Here is a 12,251-nt window from a genome sequence, read left to right as displayed (position 1 = left end):
GTCTCACTCTGTCATCCAGACTGGAATGCAGTGGCCTGATCTCGGCTCACTGCAACCTCCACCTCCCGGTTTCAAGCGAATCTCCTGCCTCAGCCTCCTAAGTAGCTGGGACCTACAGGCACACACCACCACGCCCAGCTAATTTTTGCATTTTTAGTACAGACGGGGTTTCACCGTGCTGGGCAGGCTGGTCTTGAACTCCTGACCTCAGGTGATCTGCCCACCTCAGCCTTCCAAATTGTTAGGATTACAGGCATGAGTCACTGCGCCCGGCCTCCTCCCCATTTTATAACAAGGGAAATGGAGGCCCAGAATGGTTAAGTAAACCCACCCAGGGCCAGCTGAGAATTAGCAACAGAGAACTTGGAGTAGAATTTGTTCCCTGGCCCTTTGCTGTTTCTATTATAGAGCCACCCAGTCTTAGATTTTCTGTTACCTTATAATTAATGACTCAAATGCAGTTTCTGAGTGAGAAACACAAGTCCCAAACACTCTTTAAAGAGGCATAAAGATGTATCTTGTTGTTTTCTTTTGTTTGAGACAAGGCCTGGCTCTATTGCCCAGGCTGGAGTGTGGTGACATGATCTTGGCTCACTGCAACATCTGTCTCCTGGGCTCAAGCCATCATCCCACCTCAGCCTCCTGAGTAGCTGGAACTACAGGAGCGTGCCCCCACACCTGGGTAATTTTTCTATTTTTTGTAGAGATGGGGTTTTGCCATGTTGCCCAGGCTGGTCTCGAACTCCTGAGCTCAAGTGATCCACCCATCTTGGCCTCCCAAAGTGCTGGGATTACAGGCATGAGCCACTGTGCCCAGCCTCTTGTTGACTGTAGGACCACAATTCGGCGGCTAACTTAGAGCAATGTTTGGCACATAGGAAGCACTCATTAAATATTGACATTATTGTAGTTATTTTAATAGCCCAGCATTGCACTTTTAGGTCTTTCAGCTTTCAGTGATGATCAGTTGATAATTGATGATCTGGTGGAGTGGTTCTTAATGGTAGAGTTGGGGGCAATTTTACACTCCCTTACACCCCACTAATCTTCCCCCCAACCCAATGGTAAAGCTATTGCACAGTACTTGGCAATGCCTAGAGACAATTTTGGTTGTCACAGCCTGGGGGGAAGGTGCTACTGGCATCTAGTGGGTAGAGGCTAAGGATGCTGCTTAATTTTTTTTTTTTTTTTTGAGACAAGAGTTTCACTCTAGTTGCCCAGGCACAGAACAGCTTCACAGAAGCTGTTAATGCACAGAACAGCTTCCTACAAAAAAGCATTACCTGGCCCAAAATGTCATTAGCTACCAGGCTGAGAAACCTGCCCTCCTAGGCCGGGCGCTGTGGCTCACGCCTGTAATCTCAGCATATTGGGAGGCCGAGGTGGGCAGATCCTGAGGTCAGGAGTTCGAGACCACCTGGACCAACACGGAGAAACCCAGTCTCTACTAAAAATACAAAATTAGCCGGGCATGGTGGCACATGCTTGTAATCCCAGCTACTCGGGAGGCTGAGGCAGGAGAACTGCTTGAACCCAGAGGCAGAGATTGTGGTGAGCCGAGATCACACCATTGCACTCCAGCCTGGGCAACTAGAGCGAAACTCTTGTCTCAAAAAAAAAAAAAAAAAAAAAAAAAAAAAAACAGGGAAAGAAAAGAAAGGAAACCTGCCCTCCTATCATAGGATAATCCCATTAATCCCATTTCCTCCTGTCTAAAGAGACGCCTACTTAGTCATCCTGGGTGACTGCATCAGGGAGGTAGGTTTTGGAGTCTGAAAGGCTGGGTTCTGTCACTTTGTTACAGTGCCTCTGGTGCAAAGAAGGCATTCAAAAAACCCTGTACAATTGAAAAATTGAATTTAATTACTTTGTGTAACTTTGAATAATTCACAGAAGTCTGAACTTCTTTATCCTGTCCTGTAAAATGGAGGTAAAAAGCCCTTGGCCGAGAGCTCTTTTGAGGAAAAACTGAAATAACATTGGTAAACTGTCGCCCAGTACTTGGCACACAGCAGCCCCTCGACAAACATTAGCTTTCTTTCCCTTTCTTGTCAGTTTCTTCCTCTCCAAACCCGCGTGTTGCTTTTCTTTTTAATTATTTTCCTGTAGCCCTCCTTTGCGGTCACAAACTCGCTTTCTAACCCAGGTTCAGCCCTTTTATTGGCTGAGTGACCTTGTGCAAGTCACTTTTCCCCTGTAGGCCTCGGTTTATCCTCCGTAAAATCAGAAAGTTGGCCTCAGATCTCCAAGCACGCTTTTCACGACGAAGTGGGACTGTTAAGTTTACAGAGCTGCTTTCCTCCCCCGGGACTGATGGTACGGTCCCCGGGCGGCTCCCCACCCATCTGTCGCAGACCTTGGTACAGGCCCAGGGGGCCCTCGGCGGCCTCTCCGGGCTGCCCTTGCCCCCTGCCGAGTTCCGGGCCCGTGTCTGCGCAAGCTGATTGGCTGGAGCGGTGCCCGGGCTGCGCGGCTATAGGTGAGCCCAGGAGGGGACGGGCGGGGCGGGCCGGAGGCCCGCCCCCTCCCCCCTGGGTCGGACGCTGAGCGGAGCCGCGGGCGGGAGGGCGGACGGACCGACTGACGGTAGGGACGGGAGGCGAGCAAGATGGCGCAGACGCAGGGCACTCGGAGGAAAGTCTGTTACTACTACGACGGTGAGCACCGTCCTCGCGGCGGGGGCGGGGCCAGGCCGGGCCGGACCGGGAACCTGGAGGCTGAGGCTGGAGCGCCGATGGGAGGCTGCGGGAGGCTGAGGCGCTGGGGAGAGGCTCGGAGAGGAGGCTGCGAGGGGGAAGTCGAGGCTGAGGGAGGAGGCTGCGAGGAAGGGAGATCGAGGCTGAGACCAAGAGGGGATCGCGTGGGGGAAGCGTGAGGTAATCTTGGTGGGAAGATTCTGAGGAAGTCTGATGTGGAGAGTTTGAGTGGGACTCCTAGAGGGGAGGGTGCGTCGGAGCGGGGAGGCTGAATCTGATGGAGACGGCTGCAAGGATACATTTTCTTGCCGAGAACCCAAAGCTCTTCCCTGCCCCGTCCCTTCCTCATCTTTTCTGGGGGAAGAGTCCTGCACGACTGGTCGCCCGCCTCCCCTCCCCCAGCCTCTGAGCGGGGCCTGCGGTTGCTACTGCGACGTGGGGCGCCAGGGGTTGCAAGGAGAAAGATGCAACCTGTTAAAACAGACTTCTCACTTAATCTCTCAAGCAGGTTACTGTGTTCGAGGAAGTGTTGAGGGGCTGGGGCCGTGGGGTTGATGGGGTCACCCTTCCCAGTGACCGAAGTTCTCTCCGTGTCAGAGCCCAGAGTGTTAGGGGAGCACAGAGAAGAGGCACCGAACTCCACCTGAGGAGTCAGCGAAGAAGGGGACGTCTTAGGACCTGAAGAACAGGAGTTCTTAGCCAGGCACAGGGAAGGCAAAGATAACAGCAAGTTTCAGAGGCAAGAGAGAGGACAGGACCTTTGAAAAACAGGCATTTGGCCGGGCGCGGTGGCTCACACCTGTAATCCCAGCACTTTGGGAGGCCGCGGCTGGTGGATCACCTGAGGTCAGGAGTTCGAGACCAGCCTGGCCAACATGGTGAAACCCCGTCTCTACTAAAAATACAAAATTAGCCGTGCATGGTGGCGTGCGCCTGTAATCCCAGCTACTCTGGAGCCTAAGGCAGGAGAATCCCTTAGAGCCCGGGAGGCAGAGGTTGCAGTGAGCTGAGATCGTGCCACTGCACTCCAGCTTGGACAACAGAGCAAGGCTCTGTCTTAAAAAAAAAAAAAAAAAAAAAGATGTAAATAGGGACCGGACCATGAAGGGCTGGGCATGCTGTCCCAAGGAAGTTGGACTTTATTGAGGGCACTTGTGAGTGATTCAAGTTTTATGCAGGTTAGTGACATCATCAGGTTTCTACCTTAGAAATTAAAGTCATGGGGGCCAGGTGCAGTGGCTCACACCTCTCTAATCCCAGTACTTTGGGAGGCTGAGGCAGGCAGATCACTCGGGGCCAGGAGTTCAGGACCAGCCTGGCCAATACGGTGAAACCCCATCTCTACTAAAAATACAAAATTTAGGCTGGGCACGGTGGCTCACGCCTGTAATCCCAGCACTTTGGGAGGCTAAGGCGGGCGGATCATGAGGTCAGGAGTTCAAGACCAGCCTGACCAACATGGTGAAACCCCGTCTCTACTAAAAATACAAAAATTACCCGGGCGTGGTGGGCGCACCTGTAATCCCAGCTACTCAGGAGGCTGAGGCAGGAGAGTCGCTTGAACCCAGGAGGCAGAGGTTGCAGTGAGCCAAGATTGTGCCGCTGCACTCCAGCCTGGGCAACAGGGTGAGACTCCATCTCAAAAAAAAAAAAAAAAAAAAAATTAGCGAGGTGTGGTGGCACGTGCCTGTAGTCCCAGCTACTCAGGAGGCTGAGGTGCGAGAATTGTTTGAACCTGGGAGGCAGAGGTTGCAGTGGGCTGAGATCTCACCACTGCATTCCGTCCTGGGCAACAGAGCGAGACTTCGTCTCAAAAAAAAACAAACAAAAAAATTCAGATTGTAGGGATAAGGAAGAAGGCATGGATCCCAAGTTCCTGGTGTGGGCAGTATTTTTTATTTTTTGAGACGATGTCTAGCTCTGTCACCCAGGCTGGAGTGCAGTGGCTTGATCTCGGCTCACTACAACTGCAACCTCCACCTCCCAGATTCAAGGGATTCTCCTGCCTCAGCCTCCTGAGTAGCTGGGATTACACGTGTGCGCCACCATGTCTGGCTAATTTTTGTATTTTTATTAGAGATGGGGTTTCACGATGTTGGCCAGGCTGGTCTCAAACTGACCTCCAGTGCTCCGTCTGCCTCAGCCTCCCAAAGTGCTGGGATTATAGGCATGAGCCACACTTCCTGGCCTCTGATGTGGGCAATTTGATGGTGAGTGTTTGGAGGTTTGGAGAATGCCATGTCAGTTGATAACTTTTTTTTTTTTTTTTTTTTTTTGAGATGGAGTCTTGCTCTGTCACCCAGGCTGGAGTGCAGTGGCGCAATCTCGGCTCACTGCTGCAAGCTCCACCTCCCGGGTCCACGCCATTCTCCTGCCTCAGCCTCTCCAGTAGCTGGGACTACAGGCGCCCGCCACCACACTGGGCTAATTTTTTGTATTTTTAGTAGAGACAGGGTTTCACCGTGTTAGCCAGGATGGTCTGGATCTCCTGACCTCATGATCCGCCCGCCTCGGCCTCCCAAAGTGCTGGGATTACAGGTGTGAGCCACCGCACCCGGCCCCAACTTTTTTTTTTTTTTTAACTTCTAGAGATGGGGTCTCAATATGTTGCCCAGGCTTGTCTTGAACTCCTGGGCCTGGCCTCAAGCAATCCTGCCACCTTGGCCTCCCAAAGTGCTGGGATTACAGGCCTAAGCCACTGTTTTTTTGTTGTTGTTGTTTGTTTGTTTAGAAATAACTACTGGTAACTGTTAAGATGTTTAGGGGACATCCAAGTAGAGGCATCCAGTAGGCAGTTTAGAAGATAGAAATTTTTTGGTAGTCATCAGTATCTTAGTCTGCTATAACAGAACACTGTTTATAAAGAACAGAAATTGCTGAATGTGGTGGCTCACGCCTATAATCCCAGTACTTTGGTAGGCTGGGGCGGATGGTTCTCTTGAGCCCAGGAGTTTGAGACCAGCCTGGGCAACTTAGGGAGACTCTGTCTCTACAAAAAGCAAAAAAATTAGCTGGGCATGATGGCATGTGCCTGTAGAGAGGCTGAAGTGGGAGGATCACTTGATCCTGGGAGGTCGACTCTGCAGTGAGCCGTGATCGCACCACTGCACTCCAGCCTGGGGGACAGAGTGAGACCTTGTGTCAAAAAAACAAAACAAAACAAAACAAAAACATGTATTTCTCATAGTTCTGGAGGCTGAGAAGTCCAAGGCTAGAAAGTCCAAGATCAGGGTTCCAGCATTTGGTGTCTGGTGAGGGTCTGGTCTCTACTTCCAATATGGTGCTTTGAATTCAGTGTCTTCATATGACGGAAGGTGGAAAGGCAAAAAAGGATAAACTCTGTTTTTTTATATGGCCATTAATGTATTAGTGAGGATGGTAGAGCCCTTGAGACCTAAACACCTCCCAAAAGGCTCCACTTCCAAACACTGTTGGCATTGGAGAATATGTTTCCAACACATGAATTTTGGGGGACACATTCAGACCATAGCAATCAGCATATGGATAGTTATTTTATTTGTTTGTTTGTTTGTTGTAGAGATGTTGTCTTGCCATGTTGTCCAGGCTGGCCTTGAAGTCCTGGGCTCAGCCTCCCAAAGTGTTGGGATTATAGGCATGAGCCACCATTCCTGGCTGCTAGCAATTTTAATTGTAGTAAATTTAGTCATAAAGGATGCAGTCACCCAAGAAGTTATATAGAATTCCAGGGTGGAATTCTAAGGAAGTGGATTGAGGAAAAGTTTAGTGCCCCTCATGCTGTGTACTCCCCCGTGATAGTATTTGTCACTGTGTAGAGGAATTGCCCATTTACTTGGTCATATTTCTTGTAGACAGGAGGCTCTTTAGGGAAAGGGGCCGTGCCTTGTCTACCTCTGTATCCCCAGCACCAAAAACAATGCCTAGCTCATGGTAGGTTCTCAATAAATATTTGTTGATTAAATGTATAATGATATAGAGTGAGGGGCCGGAGAGGTAGGTGAACCAGAAAGTACTGGGTTGCAGAAGCTAAAGAAGGGAGGGATTGGGCAAGTGTTGGCAGCAACTGGGGCAGAAGCTAGATTGTGGTAGATTGCAGTACATGGATGGCTAGCTGAAGAGGAGACATCAGGTTGAACCCTTTTTTTGGAGACAGGGCCTCACTCTGTCACTCAGGCTGGAGTGCAGTGGCACGATCCTGGCTCACTACCACCTCTGCCTCCCAGGCTCAAGCAGTCCTCCCACCTCACCCTTCCAAGTAGCTGGAACCACAGGTGTGCACCCTTTTTGTATTTTTTGTTTAGAAGACAAACGGTTGTCTTTTGTTTAGAGACAGGATTTCGCCATGTTGCCCAGGCTGGTCTCAAACTCCTGAGCTCAAGTGATCTTCCCGCCTCGGCCTCCCAAAGTGCTGGGTTTACAGGCGTGAGCCATCATGCCCAGCTGGTTGAACCTTTTTAAAGGGAAGCTTGTGTGAGGTAGGGAGAGAGATTGTTGATAAGAGAGATGGAGATGTAGTGGCTAAAAGTTGAGCATATTGAAATAATTCTTATGGAAAACAGCCAGAAGAGAGGGAGAGGCTGAAGATACAGGAAAGGGACTAGTAGTGATGGAGCTTCCTGAGGAGACCAGGGGAGATGGAAACCGGAGCCCAGCTAGAGACACTACCTTCAACAAATTCCTTTGTGATGCGAGGGTAAATGTCAAGGAAAAGTTCAAATGGAGGTAAGTTTGAAGAGGAGAAGATAAGGAGAAAGTTGAGGGAGTTCTCAAGATCAGGAAAGAGAATATTCCTTTTCCTGAGGGTGGGGTAGGGCAGTTGATAGAGCAGGAATCTTGAAGACAGGAGATTTAAATAGCTTTTGCAAAAGTGGGGGGCTAGGGAAAGAAATTTGGAAGGATTGCTGGCAGTGATGAGAATTATTTTGAGGCTGGAACCTGTGATTTTTGTAGTCATATCATTTTGCACAGTTTTATGATAACATTTTATGATAACATTGTCAGTTTAAAAGAAGAAAAAAATGGGCTGGGCATGGTGGTTCACGCCTGTAATCCCAGTAGTTTGGGAGGCCAAGGCGGAAGGATCACTTGAGACCAGGCGTTCAAGACCAGCCTGGGCAACAAAATGAGACCTCCCCCAGCTCTACAAAACAACACAAAAAAATAAGCTGGGTGTGGTGGCACTTGCCTGTAATCGCAGCTACTTGGGAGGTTGAGGTGGGAGACTGAGGCAGGTGGATGGTTTGAGCCCAGGTGGAGCCTGCAGTGACCCATAATGGCACCACTGCACTCAGCCTGAGTGACAAAGCAAGACCCTGCCTCAAAAAAAAGAAAAAGAAAAAGTACAAAGACCTCAGTCTTTAGATAAGGGAATAGACTTCTTTTTTTGCGGGGGGGACGGAGTCTTGCTCTGTCGCCCACGCTGGAGTGCAGTGGCGCGATCTCGGCTCACTGCAAGCTCTGCCTCCAGGGTTCATGCCATTCTCCTGCCTCAGCCTCCCGAGGAGCTGGGACTGGAGGCGCATGACACTACGCCTGGCTAATTTTTTTTTTTTTTTTTTTTTTTGAGATGGAGTCTTGCTCTTTCACCCAGGCTGGAGTGCAGTGGCGCGATCTCGGCTCACTGCAACCTCCACCTCCCAGGTTCACGCCATTCTCCTGCCTCAGCCTCCCGAGTAACGGGTACTACAGGCGCCTACTACCACGCCTGGCCCATTTTTTGTATTTTTAGTAGAGACGGGGTTTCACCGTGTTAGCCAGGATGGTCTCCATCTCCTGACCTTGTGATTCGCCTGCCTCGGCCTCCCAAAGTGGTGGGATTACAGGCGTGAGCCACCGCGCCCGGCCTTTTTTTTTTTTTTGAGACCAAGTTTTGCTCTTGTTGCCCAGGCTGGAGCGCAGTGGCGCAATCTCAACTCACTGCAACCTCCGCCTCCCAGGTTCAAGCGATTCTCCTGCCTCAGCCTTCCTGAGTAGCTGGGATCACAGGCATGTGCTACCATGCCTGGCTAATTTTTGTATTTTTAGTAGAGACGGGGTTTCTCCATGTTGGTCAGGCTGGTCTTGAACTCTCGACCTCAGATGATCGCCTGCCTTGGCCTCCCAAAGTGTTGGGATTACAGGCGTGAGCCACTGCGCCCGGCCATTTTTTGTGTTTTTAGTAGAGACGGGTTTCACCGTGTTAGCCAGGATGTTCTTGATCTCCTTACCTCATGATCCACCCGCCTCGGCCTCCCAAAGTGCTGGGATTACAGGCGTGAGCCACTAGGCCCAGCCGGGAATAGACTTCTTACTTGAGAAACTGAGTTTTGCAGTGAGGTCATTACTTTGGGATTCAGATTTGGCTCTGCCATTGAGAAGCTTTGTAATATCAGGCAAGTCACCTTACATTTCAGATTTCTTTCCTATAAAATCAAAATGATAGGAGTTCCTATTATGAGAACAATGATGGGAAAGCTCTTTAAGAGTTTAAAGTATGGCTGGCGCCATGGCTCACGTCTGTAATCCCAGCACTTTGAGAGGCCGAGGTGGGCGGATCACTTGAGGTCAGGAGTTCAAGACAAGCCTGGCCAACATGGTGAAACCCTGACTCTACTAAAAATACAAAACTTAGCCAGGCGTGGTGGCACATGTCTGTAATCCCAGCTACTCAGGAGGCTGAGGCAGGAGAATTGTTTGAACCCGGGAGGCAGAGGTTGCAGTGAGCCTGAGATCGCACCACTGCACTCCAGCCTGGGTGACAGAGTGAGACTCTGTCTCCAAAAATAAAAATTAAAATTAAGTAGTACCTAAATAAAAAGGACCATTTCTTTTAAAGTCTCTCAGCAACCTGATTAAGATATAGAGATATATCTTTATTTTAATTATAGTAAATTTAATCATAAAGGATGCAGTCACCCAAGAAGTTATATAGAAGAGGATCCAGGGTGGAATTCTAAGGAAGTGGACAGTGCCCCTCATGCTGTGTGCTCCCCTGTCATAGCATTTGTCAATGTGTATAGGAATACACACAGCATGGGTTGGCAAACTAATTAAAAACTGTTAAGAAAAGGGTGGTTGGCCTGCACTGTTGGAGGCTCACATCTGTAATCCCAGCACTTTAGAAGGCTGATCAGGAGTTTGAAACCAGCCTGGGCAACAAAGCAAGATGCCATCTCTACAAACAAACAAACAAAAACATCAAACAAAAAAAAACATAAAAAGAAAAGGATGCTGTCTCAGAGCTCCACCCTCACTACCCTCACCTCAGATACTCCCTTAACCTTCTGGATAAGATATCTTAGTCCCCCAGGTCTGAGCCTTGGCTGGATCCAGGCTTGATAGGCAAGGGAGTTGCTAGGGATCAAGGCTCATGCCTTTTTTTCACTGGGTGCCTAGAGCTCTGCCTCATCCTAATAAATCTCTAAGGAGAGATCTTTGGGTGTGTAGTTCACTTGATTTTGCAACATTGTTCAAGGAACTTTCAATCAGGTAGACTTATAGAGCCCTCTAGATTAAGTGCAAACTGAAGTAGGTACCTGAGAAGCCCAATGTAGGGCCTGGCGCGGTGGCTCACACCTGTAATCCCAGCACTTTGGGAGGCCGAGGTGGACGGATCACGAGGTCAGGAGATCAAGACCATCCTGGCTAACACGGTGAAACCCCGTCTTTACTAAAAGTACAAAAAAAATTAGCCGGGCTTGATGGCAGGCATCTGTAGTCCCAGCTGCTTGGGAGGCTGAGGCAGGAGAATGGCGTGAACCCTGGAGGCAGAGCTTGCAGTGAGCCGAGATCGCACCACCGCACTCCAGCCAGGGCGACAGAGCGAGACTCTGTCTCAAAAAAAAGAAAAAGGGAAAATCCAATGTAGCTTTTAGCATATTGGATTTGGAGTCCGAAGAGTGGACTCCAGATCAGTCATTAGCTGTGTGATCTTGAGCAGGCACTTAACTTCTCTGAGTCTCAATTCAATTCAATGAATCTTTATTGAGCCTCTGTGATATACAAGGCATATTAATCCTTGCCTTCAAGGGGTACCCAGTCTTGTGGATATAGTCATGTAAATAATTCAGATATAAAACAATCCTAGCACTTTGGGAGGCTGAGGTGGGCATATCACTTGAGGTGAGGAGTTCCAGACCAACCGGGCCAACATAGTGAAACCCCACCTCTACTAAATATGAAAATTAGCTGGGTTTGGTGGCACGCACCTGTAATCCCAGCAATTTAGGAGGCTGAGGCAGGAGAACTGCTTGAACCTGGGAGGCAGAGGTTGCAGTGAGCCACCGAGATAGCACCATTGCACTCCAGCCTGGGCGACAGAGTGAGACTCCGTCTCAAGAAATAAAAAAAAAAAGAAAAGAAAACTAATGAAGTGCTGTATACAAATTGCATGTAGAGGAAAAGACCATTTATTTTGATCAAGAAAGGGTTTGGAGCTTGAGGTGGGCTTTGCAGTATGAGCATCATCAGAGAAAGGAGGACATTTCAGGTCAAAGGAATAGTCTGCACAGAGGATACTGTGGTGTGAAGGTGAATGTCATGTTCAGGATACTGATCATAATCAGGTGTGTCTGGAGCGCAGGTTGGCAAACTTTTTCTATATAGGGCCAGATAGTAAATATTTTAGGCTTTATTTTGCCATATGCTTGGGTGTCTGTGGCAACTAAACTGCTCAGCTCTGCCACTGTAGTGTGAAAACAGCCATAGAGGAACTGTAAACGGATGGGCATGGCTGTGTTCCAATAAAATTTTATTTACCAAAACAGGCAACTAGTTGTATTTGTCCCAAGGGCCATAGTTTGCCTACTCCAGTCTAGAGCAAAGAGAGAGAGAGAGTGAGTGTGTGTGTGTTGTGGGAAAGGGTGGTAGCAGGAGATGAACCTGGAAAGGCAAGTTAAGAAAGCCCTTGGATGAAGCTGGAAAGGCAGATTAAGAAAGTCCTTGGCCGGGCGCGGTGGCTCATGCCTGTAATCCCAGCACTTTGGGAGGCCGAGGCGGGCGGATCACAAGGTCAGGAGATCAAGACCATCCTGGCTAACACAGTGAAACCCCGTCTGTACTAAAAATACAAAAAATTAGCTGGGCATGGTGGCAGGCGCCTGTAGTCCCAGCTACTTGGGAGGCTGAGGCAGGAGAATGGCGTGAACCCTGGAGGCGGAGCTTGCAGTGAGCTGAGATCGCGCCACTGCACTCCAGCCTGGGCAACACAGCGAGACTCTGTCTCAAAAAAATAAATAAATAAAGTAAAAGAAAGTCCTTGAATGCTGGCCAGGCGCGGTGGCTCACACCTGTAATCCCAGCACTTTGGGAGGCCGAGGTGAGTGGATCAACTGAGGTTAGGAGTTTGAGACCAGCCTGACCAACAAGGTGAAACCCCTTCTCTACTAAAAATACAAAAATTAGCCAGGCATGGTTGCACATGCCTGTGATCCCAGCTACTTGAGAGGCTGAGGCAGGAGAATTGTTTGAACCCAGGAGGCGAAGGTTGCAGTGAGCTGAGATTGCACCACTGCACTCCAGCTTGGGCAACAGATCGAGACTTGTCTCAAAAAAAAGAAAGTCCTTGAATGCCAGTCTTCTGAAGTTATTATTATTAAA

The 12,251-nt window shown here is 49.3% G+C and overlaps 1 protein-coding gene across 5 annotated transcripts in view; it reads left to right on the top strand.

Annotated features, from left to right (window-relative positions):
- The first annotated feature begins 2,498 nt into the window (after positions 1–2,498).
- Positions 2,499–12,251, top strand: part of HDAC1 (histone deacetylase 1) — a 41,904-nt gene continuing 32,151 nt past the window's right edge. For 4 of the 5 annotated variants that reach the window (XM_063783409.1, XM_016958332.2, XM_009452916.4 and 1 more), the window contains exon 1: positions 2,499–2,657. In XM_063783409.1, the coding sequence (XP_063639479.1) occupies positions 2,609–2,657 (49 nt within the window). In that variant the 5' untranslated portion in view covers positions 2,499–2,608. The other variant, XM_001162233.7, reaches the window with a different exon arrangement.

The sequence above is a fragment of the Pan troglodytes genome, chromosome 1 (assembly GCF_028858775.2).
Source record: "Pan troglodytes isolate AG18354 chromosome 1, NHGRI_mPanTro3-v2.0_pri, whole genome shotgun sequence".
NCBI lineage: Eukaryota > Metazoa > Chordata > Mammalia > Primates > Hominidae > Pan > Pan troglodytes.
Note: the sequence above shows the minus strand (reverse complement) of the source record. Positions and strands in the feature narration are given on the sequence as shown.